The sequence below is a fragment of the Haliotis rufescens genome, unplaced genomic scaffold, assembly GCF_023055435.1.
Source record: "Haliotis rufescens isolate VD_foot unplaced genomic scaffold, xgHalRufe1.0.p SCAF_5, whole genome shotgun sequence".
Taxonomy (NCBI): Eukaryota; Metazoa; Mollusca; class Gastropoda; order Lepetellida; family Haliotidae; genus Haliotis; species Haliotis rufescens.
In genome coordinates, this window is record NW_025964223.1 from 33527669 (window position 1) to 33547249 (window position 19581).

The 19581-nt window shown below is 40.8% G+C and overlaps 1 protein-coding gene across 1 annotated transcript in view; it reads right to left on the minus strand.

Annotated features, from left to right (window-relative positions):
- The window catches only part of LOC124115933, a 452084-nt gene that overhangs the window by 199376 nt on the left and 233127 nt on the right, over positions 1-19581 (minus strand). The window contains exon 7 of the mRNA XM_046477097.2: positions 7911-8040. Coding sequence (XP_046333053.1) covers positions 7911-8040 — 130 coding nt within the window. The remainder of the gene's footprint in view (positions 1-7910; positions 8041-19581) is intronic.

The following is a 19581-nucleotide window of genomic DNA, read 5'->3' on the forward strand; positions in this document are numbered from 1 at the left end:
ACCCACAGTCACTCGGAGGCAGAAACGGAGTGTTATGAAAAGATTAATCAGTCTGACGACTCACCCCAGCAGGATTATACGGAGGGATATACTTTGTGGAACTCATCGAGGAGTTATATCACCTCATGCCTGTACTCCATCCTCCTATGACAGAAAATTTGCCACCTAAGATGCCGGAATATGGGGATGTCATGCTCCTGCATCATCTCAACACATCCACCAGACATTGCCGTGGCCGAGCAAGGTAGTAGAGGTAGCAAGGTAGTCTACTCAAGCTCAGACATGATGAACGACTACCCTTACCTCCATTGAATCAGAAGTTGTATAGAACACATGATGTTCCACTTCTGGATTATCAAAGTTTGGACGAAGACTTTATGAAGCTAGTACGCAACCCTAATACTAATGTCACATTACCTGCTTCACGGATTAAGGATCTGTCCTCGGTATCCAGATATTCAATGACCATTGGCGCTTATATCAATTGGTTCGTCGGCGGAATCAGACACATCATTCCACCATTACAGACATCATATGAAGGCATACCCGGAGAGACTCCTATGACTATTAGGATGGATTAAGTCGGACTCATCGACAGCCTCCTAGACACTATAGTCAGAATGCAGGAAGACTTACTCTCCACCCAAGTCTGGATGTCTTCACAGCTGCTATGGATTCAGCGTCAACAACTACTAACACAGATTCGTTCAAGAGCTGTTTCCAGCCAAACCAAGAGGTTGATAATGTTACAACCGATATCTGCGCCCAAGACATTCAATGGGAAATTGGGACATCTCATAGATGAGATCAGACAAGATACAACAGAATGATTCCAAGCATCTACTATGAGCCTAGCTGCCTAGGCCCATGGATCTTCCCAGCCCCAGAAGCGTTCCTTTGATCAGAAAGACTCATCTTATAAACAGCCTCCTAAGAAGAGGTTTGTCCCCTCCGGGAAGGATTCATTCCAACTGAGTCAGGGGTATGACAAGCGCCAATCTTCTCAGGAATCTTTTTGTCAGTCCGACTACAAGAAATGAGGATCCCATCACTGAGGCAGATCTGGGGGCAGAGGTGAACGCAGAATCTGACTTCATAATGCCAACTCCAGGACCTGAGGGCACCTTCTGTCATACACCGAAAAATGGAAGCAGATTACGCCAGACTGCTAGATTCTTGATGTCTTGGCTCACGGTTACAAACTTCATTTCAAGAAACATCCTATGTTGAAGACTCAAGCCGTCTGACGCAGATTTCATCCAGTCTGAGCCAAACTAGCCGTAGCAGATATGGCTGTCAAGAAGCTACTAAAGAAGCAAGCCATTCGGAGCCTAGCAGAGACCAACAAGACCAAAGGCTTTTATTAGCCAGTATTCCCCGTCCCGAAGAAGAATACGACCGACATGAGGATGATAATCGACCTAAAGATCTTCAACAAGAAATTCCTGGTACCTCCGCCAAAATTCCAGATGGAATCCGTATTGAAGATGGCTCCTCAGCTTGATTTACAAGATGCCTATCTTCACGTCCCATCGTATAGGAAATACCTGTGATTCGCAATCAAAGGTTGACATTACGAGTTCTAGGTCTTACCATTTGGGATATCAATAGCCTCTTTGCTATTTACCAGGATTACAGCACCAGTCATCAGACGATTTCCTTGCTGCAGATCAAGAGGAAGCTCAGTTACACCAGAACATGACATTTCTTATCCAGCTTATGACCCCCCTTGGCTTCCTGGTCAATCCCTCCAAGCCCGAGACCACTCCGGTTCAAGACATCATATACAGTCAAGTCTCGTTAATCCGACAATCAGCTTTATCCGACACTAATGATGGGAACCGATTAAATCAGTGCTATTTAGACCCGTTTATCCGACAGTCTCGCACTCCGACTCCGACACACCTAATTTGCAACGAATTATCGAAATCACTCATTAATCAGTATTGTTAATCCGACACAGTGATCGTATTCCGTGGTCATCTGCCCGCGAGTACACAGCCGGTGTTATGAAGCAAGACAAGTCGGCTGGTAGCTGCATATTACAACGGCTGCAGAGAAAAACTTGCTTAACAATAAACAATTAATGCTTTAAATAAAGAAAACAGGATTAATCACATGCTAAGAATACCTCAATATCATTACAATCAGATACAAGGACATCCCATTACAGGTGGTCTAGTCAGAACAACCTTTCGCGAACCATGACCGACCAATGAAATAACTAACAGGAAGTTAACGTTAGCCACTTAGAAAGCAGCTTTCTTAGCTTTGCGGTACCAGTTTCAAACTTGCGACTTCCATTCAAGGCTATGCTTTTAAAAGTATTTTGAATAAGTCATACAGTCCGTAACAGTTGTTTTGTGTTGAGCTTTAGAAGTTGCATGATATGAAAACATATTCTGTTGACAATGTAACATAACAATATGAATATTTCATTTATATTTTTTATTACGTGTTTGTATCGTTATCTATCGTGTAGTTGTTCAATTTTTTTATCACAAACGTTGATACTACTTAATTTCATTTATCCGACATACTCGTTAATCCGACATATACATATGCAACCAACAATGTCGGATTAACGGGACTTGACTGTACATTGGAGCACATTTCCAACTACACAAGGGATATCTATGTCCACCAGAGGATCGATTTGTCAAGACTGTCACAATGATTCAATCACTTTCAAGTAAACCTAGCAGGTCTCTAAGGTGGTGGATGTCTCTACAGGATATGACCTTCAGAGGAAGGTTGAAGTTACATCCTCTACAGACATGGATCAACTCTCTACGATAATTACAATCAAACCCACATGACTATCACATGACTACCACGTGACGAAAACATTACAGAAGTGTCGATTTTGTTATGAAAATGTGAAGTGATGTTGTGTTGTGTTATGACAAATGAAGGCATGAAAATGGTATTTTTTAAATCCCCTATGGGTCTTTAATCTGTTTCATATGATTTATTATATTGTTTTGTTTTCTGACAGTTTCACTAACTATGTATTTCATGCTACTTTACTTCGTTCGAAGACAGAGACCGAACATTCATTATGTTGTTTGCCATACAAGTGCTAAAGACAAGTTTTTTCTGTATGGAAGGGGGTTAAATTGGACGATAAATTCGAAAACAGTAAACTGTAAATTGTTTGTATGATTCCGATTCTCTAGACATGACCAATCTGCATATACCATGTTAAGATTTTGTCAAAGAAAACCGGCAGTGTTGAATTATGTTTGTACATTTATGTGGTTGACATTAGTTAACTTATTTATTGTAACCAATGGCAGATAGCAGGGCATATCTTAGTTTTACACTCATGGAGTTTGTTTTAGTTAAAAAATTTTTAAAAAATTCAATTCCATCATCTGTCTTTATTAATTCATGTATAGGTATAACACTTTTTTCATCAAACTTCACAGATGGATAGTGAAGATTAAAATAGTTTCGGCTAATTGTAGAGGGCTTGCAGAAAAAAGTAAAAGACTTGAAATTATGAAAATTTGGCGCAAAAAGAAGTATCCTGTAATATGTCTCCAAGATATTCACATTTCTGATAAAGATAAAGACATATTTAGAAATGAATGGGGACTAAATTGCATTATAGCTCCTTTTACAACCAACTCTAGAGGAGTAGCTATTTTATTTAATAATAACACTGAAATAAAAATTCATAAAAGTTATATTGACAATAATGGGAACTATATTATATCAGATCTAACTATTGATGGGATTAAAATGACATTGACTAACCTTTATGGTCCAAATAAAGATGAACCTTCATTTTATATAAAAATATTTGAATTAATTGAAGAATTGGGAAACGAATCAATGATTTTATGTGGTGATTGGAACCTGGTTTTAAATCCATCTGTATATCTAGAAAATTATAAACATATCAATAACCCTAGTGCAAGAAAGATTATTACAGAGAAAATAGAGCAATTTGATTTAGTAGATATTTTCGAACGCTTTAAGTAAAGAGAGGGGGAGGGGATATTGGAAATTTAACACCTCACTATTGCGAAAAGAAGAGTATAGTAAGATAGTCAAGGAGACTCTAAAAGAAACATTACATGAGTATGCTGATAGCAAATATACCGAAGAGGAAATTGATTCTCATATTGAAAATTCAACATTGCAACTAAAAATTTCTAATTGTCTTTTTCTGGAAACTTTCTTAATGAAGCTAAGGGGTAAAACTATCTCTTTCTCTTCCTTTTTAAAGAAAGATAAGAACAAGAAACTAAAAGACTTGGAAGAAAATATTAGCGTTTTGGAAGATAAAATAAGAAATGATTTCCAAAATGTAGATGAAAAAATATTTTCCGATTTATCAACAATGAAAAAACAGATACCATGAAGAGGAGGTAAAAGGATCCCTAATTAGGAAAAGAATAACCTGGTATGAAGAAGGGGAGAAACCTACAAGTTATTTCTGCCACCTTGAAAATAGACATTATACCACTAAACTAATTAAGAGCATTAAAACGGAAAAGGGTGAAATCTTAGATGAATTAAAGGATTTTTATTCTAAACTATATAAACAGACCTACAATAATAATAATGTATATTTGTACTTTCTGTAAAACTGCTTCTGAAGATATGTCTCATGTATATTTCGATTGCCAATCTGTTCAACAATTTTGTTTTAAAGTTGAAAACTTCCTAAATAACAACTTGCAAACAAATTTCATCCTTTCGAAACTTAATATCTTTTTTGGAATTTCCACTCAAAACCATGTAGCAAATCATATTATTATACTAGCAAAGAGATTCTTCGACGTCCTAACACCACCTATTCACAGACGTGTCAGATTTGGGATGGGGAAATCTCACGGTACAGGGATCTTGGAACACTGGAGAAAAGAACCTTCATATCAACTGCAAGGAAATAAGGGCCATCTGTTACACCATCCTGGCATGGAAGATACGTCTCTCACAATCGTCCATCCTCATAGCCACGGACAATACCACAGAAGTGGCTTACAACCTGAAACAAGGGGGAACAAGATCCAGCTCCCTGATGACAGGGATTACACAATTGTTTGCCTTGGCAAACTCCATCAAGTGCCGGATGGAAGCAAGACACATACCTAGGAAACTGAACATATTTACCGAGAGCTTTTTGAGAATAGTGGCAACAGAATGGAACTTACATCTACAGATCTTTGTTTGTATAACCACACACCAGACCTGGATCTATTTGCCACCTGCCAGAACCATCAACTTCCCGTTTATATCAGTCCAATTCCCGACCCAAGAGCTCATATGATCTATGCACTATTGATGGACTGGACGGGTCTATTTGCATACTCATTCCTTGACAATGTCATCCACAAGGTGGAGGCGACGGATTGCATAATAATCCTGATAGCACCAATATGGCCCAGCAGAGCGTTGTTCCCCAGATTACTAAGACTACTAATGGAAGAACCTATCCAGTTACCTCTGCGTTGAGTTCTGTTATGACAACCCAAGTCCAAGCATTTTCCACAATAATCTGTCCAGCCTACATCTAACCGCCTGGAAGTTATCACGCAGAAAATGCAGAAATCTGGATACTCTGAGCTTGCCCCAGAAGCTGTGGCAAGATCATGGAGACCTTCATCCTCCCTTATATATGACAACAGATGGGACAAGTTCAAGAGGGGGGGCGTGCGAGGATCCGACACCAGCATCAGAAGGTGAGTACACCCTTGATTATTCTGTCTATTAGGTGTCAGATGGATTAGGAGCACCTTGAGTACCAACTGCCTGAAGTGACCAGAAGTGATGTCATCACTGGAAGTGATGTCAGCACCAGAAGTGACATCAGCACCGGAAATAGCAGTACAAGGTCCATCTGATCAGCAAATGACATTTTTTGTAGAAATGGACCTTGAGAGACGTCATTATCCAATGAAAGGGAAGTGTCAAACCGAAAGTTGTGTCACACCCGGAAGTGGTGTCACAACCGGAAGTGACATCGGCACCAGAAGTGACAACAGCACCGGTATTAGTGTCACAAACCAAATTTAACAAGAAATGACGTCATTGGGTAGAAATAGACCAGAAATGATATCATTATTACTAACAAGATCAGCAAATATAATGGTAATTATAGTGAAGGTATCACATATTTGACCGATTCTTGAGACATTCTGATTTTCAAGTCCTCAGGGGGGAAATTTCAGAGGAAATTCTCGCGAGTCAGGATTAGAATCAGTTAATAATGATTTCCAGAAGAGGATAACTGTCAATTACACAGGGAGTTACTAAAGGCAGATCCCACCAGGTCCCTCTTGTATATTCTGGCAAAGATGTAATAGAGGTAGAGGATTCACAAGAATTATCGAACAATAGTTATCATTGTTAATAATTCTAAGAATACTTCCTCTATTACATCAGAAGTACTCCCACGCACCTCCCCAACTGATCTACCTCCAGTAGATAGATGTGGGAAAAAAGTGAGGTTCCCACCATTGCATATGTCATAGCTTGGGTGGTTATGATGCTATTTGGGAACAACTAATTGTGTGTGATTGACAGTGAAGAGGACATCTGTTGAAAGTCTGAAAATTTTAGTTAGTGTGACTGAAGCCAAAATACAGGATTTATGGCAGAGATGTAATAGAGGTAGTATTCTAAGAATTATTAGCAATTATAACTATTGTTCGATATTGGCACTGAACACATCAAAATCTCGCTGGTGTTAGGGTAGGTTACCCACGAACTCTAACCTTGGATCCCCTTGGATCCCTTTTTACAATCAATCACCCCTTTACGATCATTAGGGTTAGGTACCCATTTAATGGCTATTAGATTACCCCGAACTCAATCCTCAGCCCTTGGGTCCCCTTTACAATCATTAGGGTTTGGTACCTGTTTAGTGGCTATTATTGATTTTATTGCTGCTCCTATTATTCTTCACACAAAACCATCGAGAGAAAAAAGGACAAAATGGTTTAGTGTCAAATATTTTGGCTACTGGAAACTGTCCAGGAACATTCACACAAGCCACTTTCACCTGCTACATTTATTTAGTACTGATTCAAAAGCAAACTCACCCTTGTGTCATCACTAGCCAGTCTGTCACCTATTCTACCCTTTTCGTTCACTTCCGTAACGGTGTAGGCATGACTAGGTAAATTTGCACTTAGTTTCACAGTGTGGATGTAGCTCAGTCGGTTAGCTGTCAGGCTAACAATCCGAAGGTCGCGAGTTCACATCCGACAGATTGTCATAAAATATTGGTTGCTGTCTTTGACACATGTGACCTACAGAAGAGATCCTCCTCACTAGAAGCTGTGGCACTGTATTCTAAAGGTGCTCGTATTTGATAAATGGCAGGACCAGCCTGGGCCACTATGAGGGCAACTTAACTGCATAAAAGTACTGAGATAAAATAATTATGCAGCCACATATTTCCATTATGCAAAATGCCAATGCCATATTCAGCACAATGATGCCAGACACAACAGAGCATTAATAGCAACATCGTACCTACACAACAACATTCAGGTCCTGCCCTCATCCTATCGAAAGAGTTGGATAGATGAGTGTCAACCACAGCACTACAGGCCGACTCTGACACCCTTCCCCAACATCTCCTTCGAACCAAGCAGTCAAGCAGTTCTTGACTCCCAGTGTCAGCACATGTGATGCTGACTGCAGAAGGCCTTGATGTTACGTTTGACATGTCAACAATCAGCAGCTTGTGTCAGCTGTGGTAGCATGTGTCAAATGAGAACATCCAGCTGCTTTCTGTTGAGCCATTAAATGAATTAATCAAATATCACCAAACTATGCATTTGCATCATATTGATTGTGTTAATAAGAACACTGGCCCGCCATGATAAACAACTTCTCAGGCACTATTAATGACATGAGCAGAGACAAATTAGTATACTTGTACAGACCTCAGGTAGAATTCGTGGTGATCCTGATTTCAGCTTTGGATCCTTATTGGGCTTCACATCTTGCACATGTTGGTCAATAAGTGGAGTGAAGTTAGTATTTACTTGTGGCTGTGGTATCCAGGAAACAGACCTTGGATAAAAAAATAACAACTATTGAAAATGAAAAGTTCAAAGTAACATAGCACAAACGAAGTAAATCTATTCTTATAAATAAGCATTGTCAACAAACTTCTGGAAAATTCTCTTTTTTGTGTGAAACAAAATAAGAGCAATATGTACATATGGGCAGGTTGTTTAACCTTTTTTAGAACTTCAATGATCACCTATTCACACAGAGAGTTGTAAATATACACTTAATTAGAGATGTCACGATTCACCAGTACATTGGGGCATCGATAACATTCTCAGACTTACGATATGCGATACAAACTTACCTATATCAATTCATATTTTAATCCTGTATCATATCACACACAGAACAATTAAAACAGTAATGATAAAAAACTTTGTTGGTTACAATAAACATTATAAAATAAACAATTTTATCATTATTAATTTATGCTTTGTCTACAATGTACATATTTTCAAGACTTAAATTCTGTTTTGCCTGGTGTTGTCACTTCTGTTTCATGTGAAATTTGAATTAAATTGACTGAAATGAGACACATATATTTTCAAATATGAGACTAGATATTCAGTTTGAAACCTTTTCTTGTGTTTTATGCCCTGTGAAATATAAGAATTAACTCAAAATTTCCACAAATAAATCCTATGTATTGATTTTGGGAGAAAGTCATATCGTGACATCCCTACAATTGATGTGTATTCCTTGCAAATGATGATGATGAACTAGACACCTTAACTTTAAACTCAACAATTTCAGTAATGTCAAGCTCAAAGTAACAAGCACCCACAAACGTATGCAAAGATGCACACACAGCCTTGAATTTTTCTCTTGAACTGCCTCCATAACGCATACAAAATTTTAACACAATCAGGCAACTGAGCGGACGAGATGTGGTTCTTTCACAATGGTGTGGCTGTAGATGACACAAACAATGATAGTTTCAATACCACTAGGTCTGAGCAAATGAATGAATGAATGAATGAATGAATGAATGAATGAATGAATGAATGAATGAATGAACTAGCACTAAATGAATCGAGTTTACTGCCATACCCGCGGAAAACTCAAACGCAGCCAAAGACAGGAATCCCAGCCCCGCTTTAGATGGGAAACCCAGCTGCCATTGGGAGTCAGGAGCTTGGGTCACCTTGGGTAGCACATGACGCAGACAGATCTGCCCAAGACGGTAACACCCGCTCCACACAAAGGACTGGCGGGCAGATGGGGGCGTCAGGAGCACAATCTCTGTAGTGCAGCATATCGTCAATACGAAATTGGCGTGTGACAGATTGTCATGGGGGGGTTTCTCACCTCTACCATGTTCAAATCCACAATTTGTTTGCTTTTACCAATACCGCCAAAAGTTAAGCACCGTAGCAAATGGGAAATTGGGAAACAAAAGACATGCATCAACCAAGTCAACGAGCCTGACAACCCGATCCTGTTAGTCGCATCTTACGACAAGCATAGTCGCCTCTTAAGACAAGCATGGGTTGCTGAAGACTAACCCTGATCTTCAAGGGTAGTATACATAATGCTGAAGACATTTGTGACAAGACTGTGTATTGGTGTTGGGTTTCTGCAAAGCCACTGAATGGGGTTTTTCAAATATTTCTGGGGTGCTTCCTTCAGTATTTGAACTCAAATCTGGTTTCTCACTTAAATCAAATATTGCCACCAAGCGGGGTGTTACTTTTAAGCAACCAAGAGCCAAAAATTGGGTCCACATGGCACGATAACTTCATGCAAACTTTCAATACTTTTTGTGAAGAAACTTACAAGTTTCTAAAGTACAATTTCTGACAGAAAAACGATCAAAATCCAATATGTATGGAGACAATTCTCAAAAAGTTTGAAAATTCAGTAGGTTCAAAGGAGTAAGTATTTGAAGACATGTACCCCAAAAACTCAGTGGTTGGTTGGTTTGTTGTTTAACGCCGCACTCAGCAATATTCCAGCTATATAACGGCGGTCTGTAAATAATAGAGTCTGGACCAGACAATCCAGTGATTGATATCATGAGCATCAATCCTCTTATGACATGCATCAACCAAGACAGCGTGCCTGACCACCCGATCCCATTAGTCGCCTTTTACGACAGGCATAGTCACCTTTTACGGCAAGCATGGGTTGCTGAAGACCCTATTCTACCCCGGAATCTTCAAGGGTCCAAAAACTCAGTGAAAACGTGAAATGTGCTTAACAATTTTTGTTCTTTGACTTTTGGTCATTCATCAAGTGGTTTGGCAGCCATATTGGATTCAAAAACTCAGTGAAAACCTTGAATCCAATATGGCTGCCAAACCACATGATTGAGTTGGGTTTAACGCCGCTTTTAACAGTATTCCAGTAATATCACGGCGTGTCAGCTCAATGTGGGAGGAAAGCCCGAAGTGATGTAGGTCTCAAACGTTTACCACTTCGGTGAAACCCACGAGCACAGGTATGGTGCTGACAAACCTAGAAACATAATGGGGGTGAACGGGGATTCGAACCCACAATCATAGGTTACTGGCGTGCCCAAGGGACGCAACTCTGCACAGCGAATCGCGGCGCCTAAGACGACTGGGCCACCCGTGCCCCCCCAAACCATGTGATGAATGACCAAAGTTAAAGAACACAAATTGTTAAGCACCTAAACCAGCAGACACATGCAAAATTTGAAAGGAATCGGAGTAGCGGTTGCCGAGCAATAGGGCAAAATTACTTGTTTTTTGGTTATCCTACCTTGGCCATTGGTCCTACAACCTTTGGATTTTTGTGGTATCTGCTTCAGGACTTTGGGTACTTTGGTGCAAATACTAAGGTGTTGGTTCTTGAGTTATGATTTATGATTGGAACAAAAAACAACTAATTATAATGATACTAAAGAATAAATATAGTTGCAAGTAACTATCTAGGGCTCCGTTCTAAAATAGGTTATACAGAGAATTAAAACATGAAACCGAGTTTTTAATGGCCCTAGGTTATTCTTCCCCTTCTGAAGGCGGGGGAGTATAAGAATTAGGGTTTTTTTGCATGTAGGAGAGTGCCATTTTGTTTCACTGAAAAGTTTAGAGTTTTTAAAATGAAATGAGAATGACTTAATCTGGGCATGTTTTAACCAATCGCCTGTCACATTCTTAGACTTAGTTACGTTTTGTATAAAGCAGAAAACCTATGCAACTTGTTCATTTTGTTTTTAAAAGATCTCAAAATGTTAAGGGGAAACATATATCTCAATTTGCTGAAGTTAACTGGTCTATATTTTGTAAGAATAAACTATTGCGCATTGAGCGATTATCTCCTTTAGCTATATGCGTAGTACAGAGCTTTATCACTCACTGACCTTGCAATGCTGTATATCATATCTTATTCAAGCTGTATCACTGAGAGTGAGTGATTATCTCCCTTACCCGAACAGCACTTGTGCGCACTCCCTTTGCAATGTATCGTATGTTATTCAGGCAGCCTTTGAGAAAGGTTCCAGGGAGGAATTTAGGTCAAGCCTGTAACATGCAATCAATCTATCTCCCTTCACACTGCAATTGCAACTCATTGTTCATCACAATTAAATACCAGGCTTCTACAAAGCATGACTTTGTTCAATAAACAAATAATGTAAAACAACAGGTTTGATATGAAAAATTTGTAACAAGAAAGAAGTGAGCAAAGCTCACATACCCCCGTTATCCCCGCTGGTCAACAACAAATAGTAAATAGTTTGTTAATTAATGAAATGTACCTGTTGCTTTAAGTCAGAGGAACTGCCCTTTCCTTTGTAACCCCATGAGGATGCATTATGTTTGAAATGAACACGTTTTTGCAAATATATTTCAATCTAGTGTGGTGATAATCAATGCTTAGCACAACATACCCCGGTACATTCTTTGAATCCTTTGATACTGGAAATTAACTACAAAGCATGATGTATACTTATTATACATTAAATGAAAAAGAGCAAAAGAGAAAATTTTCAGAATCTTATAAAAGGTAAAAAAAACAATCATAGTGGTTAATGTAGCAAGTTTGCTGAAGCTAGGATACATAATATTGTAAACATGGATCGTACAAAAACTCTACCCAAAATTTATGTTTCACCATGATTCTATTGAAACCGCAAAAATAAAAAAAGTTCAGAATCTTCAAACTAGCAAAAGGCACAAGTACTCATTGTGGTAAATGTGTGTCACAAGCAAGCTTGATGAAGCTAGGATGCATAGTTAAAAAGATATGGGCCGTACAAAACACCCACCCTAAAAGTTTAAGTTTCTTAATGTGTCCAAGGAAACAGCAACAATTAAAAAATTCAGAATCTTCAAACTAGCAAAAGTCACAAGTACTCATTGTGGTTAATGTGCGTAGAAAGTTTGGTGAAGCTAGGGTGCATAGTTAAAAAGATATAGGCCGTACAAAAGCTTGGACGGAAGGACGAACAGATGGAACGCTATATACACCCGATTTACTTCGTAAACGGGGGTATAATTAGTTGTCTTCATAATCACATGTAGGGCACTTGCTGTGCATAGTTGAGCACAGTATTGTTTCAAGTAGTTTACTGTATGTGATGTATGATTCATACCGTTTCATGTGGCGGTTTACAGTTCTGCATGGTTTATTGCTTTGACAGTTTTTTTAACTTCCGGCAGAGATTATACACCCGTATATGTTCTTTGCTTCTGGATATAGAGGAAATCAACAGGTTGGTCTGTAGTTTGCAATTATTTTCCTAAAATATAATACAGTTGCATGATATATTCAGGATATTTGGGTTGAACAAAGTAACATTCTTCTAAACATACTTCAAATCTAAACCAGAAGTAATCACAACACAAACCCAGCTAACCAAATGGAACCGTACACAAGAGTGAGTGAGGGAGTTGGGTTAAACGCTATTTTGAAAAGTATTCCACTTATATCATTGCATGTCTGCTTGTTAGAGGAAAGCCCGAAGTGATGCAGTGAACAGGACTTATTTGTAAATTTTACTGTCGCTTCTGAAAATGTTTGCAGTGTTGTTGAATCTCTTTTGTGCAGCAAACAACAACAAACAATGGAATATAATATCATAATTTATTTACATTGGCCACAAAGGGGGGCTACCTCGGTTGCTGGTGCTAGTGGGTCGTAAACCCGAGTGATAGGAATAGAGAAAGAGTACCCCAAGGATCGTGGATCCTGGGTTGATAGCTTGTTAGTGGGTCGTCAACCCGAGTATTGTTGTGGATTAATCTGGGATCGTGGATCCAAGTATTAGTATAGATGTACCCTTGGAGGTCGTGAAGCCCCGGGTGTTAGGTTAGGGAGAGGTATATGGTATGAGTTGGGGGCTACAGACGCCCTGTCTGATGGAGCAACCAAGGCAGCCTCACAAGGTGGTATGAAGGGGATGGATGGTGGGAGAAGCTTAAACAAGATGGCTTTGATAGAAACGAGAATGAGCGGATGGTAGGTGAAGGGTTAAATAGGCTTTAGTGAGTGACGTCAGAAGCATGGGTTTGCGCATGCGTTGCCAACAAGGAATTGAATTGTGGGATAGGTAAAGTGTAACCTGATCCATAGCAGAAAAATGGAGTACGATGTACAAGTGATGACAGTTCATAATAAAAAATATACGACGTTGTAGGATACATAAAGCACAAGAAGCTGCGGCTAAGGTACTAGTTGTTTGTGCACAAACTAAAATAATAAATTTGACATTTTGTGCAGCAAACAACAACAAACAATGGAACATAATATCATAATTTATTTACATTGGTGACAAAGGGGGGCTACCTCGGTTGCTGGTGCTAGTGGGTCGTAAACCCGAGTGATAGGAATAGAGAAAGAGTACCCCGAGGATCGTGGATCCTGGGTTGATAGCTTGTTAGTGGGTCGTCAACCCGAGTATTGTTGTGGATTAATCTGGGATCGTGGATCCAAGCATAGTATAGATGTACCCTTGGAGGTCGTGAAGCCCCGGGTGTTAGGTTAGGGAGAGGTATATGGTATGAGTTGGGGGCTACAGACGCCCAAAGAGAGGTTGTGTAGCAACCGAGTGCCCCCAAGGAATAATATGTAATGACTTATAACAAAGTTTAATAGCATCAGTCCTTGTACACGTGCCGTATAGTCTGTATCACAGTGAGCACTGGGAGGCAGTAGCAGGGGTTTGGAAGTTATGGCACAATGCCTGTATATCTTCACTTAGCACATAGTGGAGTCCATATACTGTGCTCTACATGGTTGGGTGCAACAGACACTACAGAAGAGTCCTGAGATGATTTGGCACGAAGAATGATGGCACACGCAACTAACCGTCATGATTAAACATGGGTTGAGAACGATGCTTCACAACCATCTAAATATATACACAAACTGACGTGGTAGACCATGGCGCCTCGTCAGGTCGAAGTCAAGTCTATGCATGTCGCACGGTACATAGGGAGATCTGGGCTTGGCGCAAGGTAGCTTCGGGGGTTCGGATGTACCGAGTAAAACAGTCAGAGCTCCATCGTCCTAGAGTCTTGATAAGGTGGTCCTCTAGGCGAGCTTGAGCTGCCGTTGTGGCTGCGCCGATCCTGAAAGAGTGTCCTGAATACCCGCTGGAACTAAAACCGGCGCGACACAATATAATGCTAAGCCATCTCAGAAAGGTATTCCTGGTAATGGCTGTAAAGGAGCTGTCCACAAAGAGGGGGTCGGTGTTACGTGCCCCACTCTGTCTTCTGATCCATACGAGTTGTGTCAGGCTGCGAAAGGTCACACCAGGTTCTTCGTAGCGAACAATTAAATATGTACGCCTTGACGAAAGGGGTCAGTCTTAGACACTTTGAGTCGTAAAATGCACCTGGCACGATTTGAATCGAATATGATGTCTTCTACGCAGATGTTGGCATCGACGTCGAAACTAGATGAGCAGGTAAACTCGCCACAACGTAAAAATCCAAAGAAGGCAATGGTGCACATAGTCTCCATATTCAGGTCATTGTAAGGTCCTAGCACACCCTGTCTTAGGAGAGTGACGATCCGACAGAGAATGTCATACGTAATGGGAAGCCTCTTACTCTTGACGGGAGATTGTAACTTCTTGTATCCTCTCATCAAAGTCTGGATACAGGCGAAGGCACCGGAGGCCGGGGAATCCAACACAGTATGTAATCCGGCTTGCAAGTAAGTATACCTAATATCCGCCAGGTATGTTTTCACTGTTGTATAGGCGAGCTTAAGGACCCCGAAACAGTGGGCCAGAAAGTACTGGAGATATGTCTCTTGCACTGGGGGCAGAGTGTCGGCTTCCATTGGAAACAGGTACACACGGATCATGAACTTGATGTAGCACTGCACCCCTGTGGCGTAAGTGTGTCTGGTGCGAGGGGTAATGGCGGCGGACCACAGGGTATTCAGATGGGTATTCAAATCCAGATGACTTGTGAACTGGGAGGGCATGGTGTGGCATTCTTCTCTGCTGATGGCGCTAGACTTCGGAATTTCTTGAGCTGCAAATGAGAGAGCGCATCAGCAATGTTGTTATGAACGCCAGGGATATGTTGTGCGATGACGACAAAGTTACCTTTAGCAGCAGTCCAGGTTAGTGTTCTCATTAAAGACATAATCTTAATACATTTGGATCTGCCTTTCCTAATGATATGAACTGTTGATATATTGTCACAGCGAAAGAGCACGCGCTTTTGTGACCATCTATGTCCCCACAAGATGGCTGCCACAACAATGGGGTATAATTCCAGGAAGGCAAGGCTGTGTTCTACGCTCAATCCACTTACCAGTTTTGGAGGCCATTTGTCGGCAAACCAGGATCCTTGGAAATAACCACCAAAGCCTACAGTAGCGGCCGCATCCGTGTATAGTTCCATGTCACAGTTAGAGGTGGCAGTACAGTCATGGAAGAATGACACTCCATTCCATTCTTTCAGGAAGGTGGCCCACATGTGTAGGTCTTGGCGGCAGGCATGGGATAGGTACACATGATGGTGGAGTTTTTTCACTGTCTTAGAAAGGTCGATCAGGTAGGATAAGAAGGAACGGCCAGGGATAATGACCCTGCATGCATAATTTAGATGCCCCACTAGTGACAGCAGTTCCCGTTTTGTACACTTTTTCCGTCGAGAAAACTCGTCGACCATTGCTGAAATTCTGGACAACTTGTCTCGTGGTAGCTTAGCAGTCATTGAAAGCGAGTCGAGGACGATTCCCAGATATTTGATGACTGAAACGGGACCTGCTGACTTATGTTCAGCTAATGGTATTTGGAGTAGCCTAAAGAGTTCGCATAAAGTGTTCATGGTTTTCTGGGCATCAGCAGTTGGCGCATCGATGGTGAGGAAGTCGTCAAGGAGGTGGAGAATATGTTTGACGTCATAATTGTTATGCAGAATCCAGCATACTGCTTCTGAGAGGGAGTTGAAAAGTTTTGGGCTTGATCTGCATCCGAATGCCAAACATGTATAGAAATAGAACTCTTCTTCCCACTTGAATCCAAAGAACGGCCAGAACTTGGGTGCAATGGGTACCTGTTTAAAGGCGTCGGAAATGTCAACCTTGCACATCAAGGCCCCCGGTCCTTCTTCCAGAATAAGAGATATAGCGTTGTCAATGGTCACATAGGACAGGGAGCACAAGTCTTTGTCAATTAGTTCTTTTACACATGGGATGTCTTGCTTGTCGTGTGGGGCTGATAGGTCCAAAATTAGTCTTTTCTTGCGGCTGTACTTGCCTTCGGCTAAACCTAGGGGACTGACTCGGTAGATGGGGTAAGGCGACTTGGTGAAAGGTCCGATCACGTATCCCCTTGCCACTTCTGACTGGACCAGTTTTGTGATGGTAGAAGGCTCTCGTTGGGCACTCAGGTTGTTGGGACACTCGACAGTTGTAGTAGGCAGAGGAGCGATTAGAGGGCCAAAGCCCAGTGTAAGTCCATTGATTAGGTAGTTGGAGGAAATTTGGTCTGGATGAGATGAAAGTTCATATTTTAGATGAGTCACATTGATTGGTGTTAGGTTAACGGGTCTACATGATAGTAGGGGAGCCAGCCCGTCTGGAGTCGGTCATGTCTTATGCTTCCTCTCCCTGCAAGTCTGTTTCCTGTGGCTTGTGTCTTTACAGAGAACACACACGTGTTCGAAGTAGCAGGTTTGTCGCTGGCAGCCCTGGTCATTAAAATTGTTGCACACTTCTCTGCTGTTGATGCGCACTTTGGGATGACCTCTGGCGTCGACTTTGCCTTGACGGTAGCTTGTTGAGGTCCTGTCGAACTGCCCGCTTGGACATCTGATCCTTGGGTCCATGAGATTGGGGCATCCCTCGGAAGTGTGGGTTATGCTCTGGCATGATTGACAGGACCTGGCCCTCTGTCCTGTGGAACACATTGTATATATCCGTTTGTCCACCATGTCCCACCTAATAGGCGTTCCTTTTTCTGCATATGCTGCTACATGTGCGGCAAACAGTTTATGGTAATCATAATGATTTGTCTTGCCGGGAAAGAGTTTCGCCAGTCCTACTACGGTCTGTTCGTGGTCGTCCAACTTTGCACGTAGTTCGTGGTTGTTTTCGCAGTACACGTTCTTGTAAGCAGTGAATGCGATGATGAAGACATTCCTGGCTTGGTATCTTCACGTCCCTCTGCTTCACGTTCGCTGATGTCGAGATCTTGTTGTAGTAATAATGCCAAGTTGACGTATTTACCTTGTTTGATTTTTGTCTTGAGGTGGGCTGGAATGGTGTTGATCGGTGGCAGGGAGTCAGAAGGGACGGCCTGTGGCATCTGGAGGGTTGTTGGCTGATGTGTTGTTGTTGAATCCCCTTTCAACGAGTAGATAAGTGCTTGACACATTCTCGTTGTAGAGCTGGAGGAGGAATTTTCGAGTCCACGAGATAGGCACTTTCATTCCCAGCTGTGATAGTCGGTTTCTCAGGTCGGCCGCAGTCAAATACGGGGGGGGGGGGTTGCCCGGCTAGGTCGACTGGAGCGAGGTGTGAGGTCGCCATCTTGTTTGTTGTGATCTGGGGTCAAAGTTGAGCCGCTGAGGAGTTGTTTCCCTCTGCTTGCAGACATGTTGGCCCAGAGTAGGACAATAGGCAACACGACACGGTAATGGATGTCAAAATAACATCGAGATTAAGGCCGATGACGAGAAGCATAAACGAGATGGCTTTGATAGAAACGAGAATGAGCGGATGGTAGGTGAAGAGTTAAATGGGCTTTAGTGAGTGACGTCAGAAGCATGGGTTTGCGCATGCGTTGCCGACTAGGAATTGAATTTTGGGATAGGTAACCTGATCCATAGCAGAAAAATGGAGTACGATGTACAAGTGATGACAGTTCATAATAAAAAATATGCGACGTTGTAGGATACATAAAGCATGAGAAGCTGCGGCTAAGGTACTAGTTGTTTGTGCACAAACTAAAATAATAAATTTGACATTTGTCTCTCCACAAAATGACATTTTCAAAACATGTCAGATAACAGTTGGGTGAATGTAGGATTTGTGATTTGTGAATGAATTTCAATATCAAATTGCACATGTAAATACTAAAGAGTGCCTAGTCTGACAGTTATTAGATGATCTGGTTATGAAGAATAGGTAAAAATATGTTGTTATACATGAATTATGAATCCTTTCTCTCTCTGTCGTCTTATAAGCTAAGTGACTACAATTAGGCATGGTAACAGACAATCCCACTCTACTGTAAGTGCAAAAGTTGGAATTTAGATTGGTCAAGAAAAAGTTTTACTCTTCCCGGTATTTTGTTTACTCACAATTTGGCAGAAATGGCAGAAAGAAATTACAAAGACAAACTTAAAACTTTAAAAAATCATCATGAACTCTTAACTTGGGTAGAACGAGACCTGACCCCATTAGGTAGAATTACAGTACTAAAAATCTTATTTTACCAAAACTAACCCACCTTCTCTCAACCCTACCTAATCCAAGTGAAAGGTTTATAAAAGAACTCGAAACACTGTTTTTTCATTTCATATGGAAAAAATAAACCAGACAAAATCAGTAGAAATACTATGATAAAACCTCATGAAAAGGGAGATATAAAAGTGCCTGATATTAAAAATACAATCAGGGCTAAAAAAATATCTTGGATAAATCGTTTGTTCCTTCACATCCACACTCTAAACTTACCACTCTTTTGATTAATAATATAACCACAACACAAATTGGTCTTCAACAAAAATGCCAATTCTTTATTTCGGAAAAGGACCAATGCTTTCTGGAAATATGTTCTGTGTTCATGGGGAAACTTAACAGAAAAAAAAGGAAATTCTATCAAAGAGGAAAAAGATATATTATCACAACCTTTATGGCAAAATATGAATACATGTATTAGCAAATATCACCGTGGGCGCTTATTAGAGCGGGGCACTTATTACGTCGAATATGGTATATGTTTTTACCGAGCATCCCCATGTGCAAAAAATTTAATAAATGTTTTCTTTTATCTGTTGTCGTGTTGTTATTGTCATTATAAACTGCAGGAAAGAAGGTCATTCATCCTTGGAGCTGAAATGTAGAAGTATAGGTAATGATGGTTCTGGCTCACTTCCGCTGGAG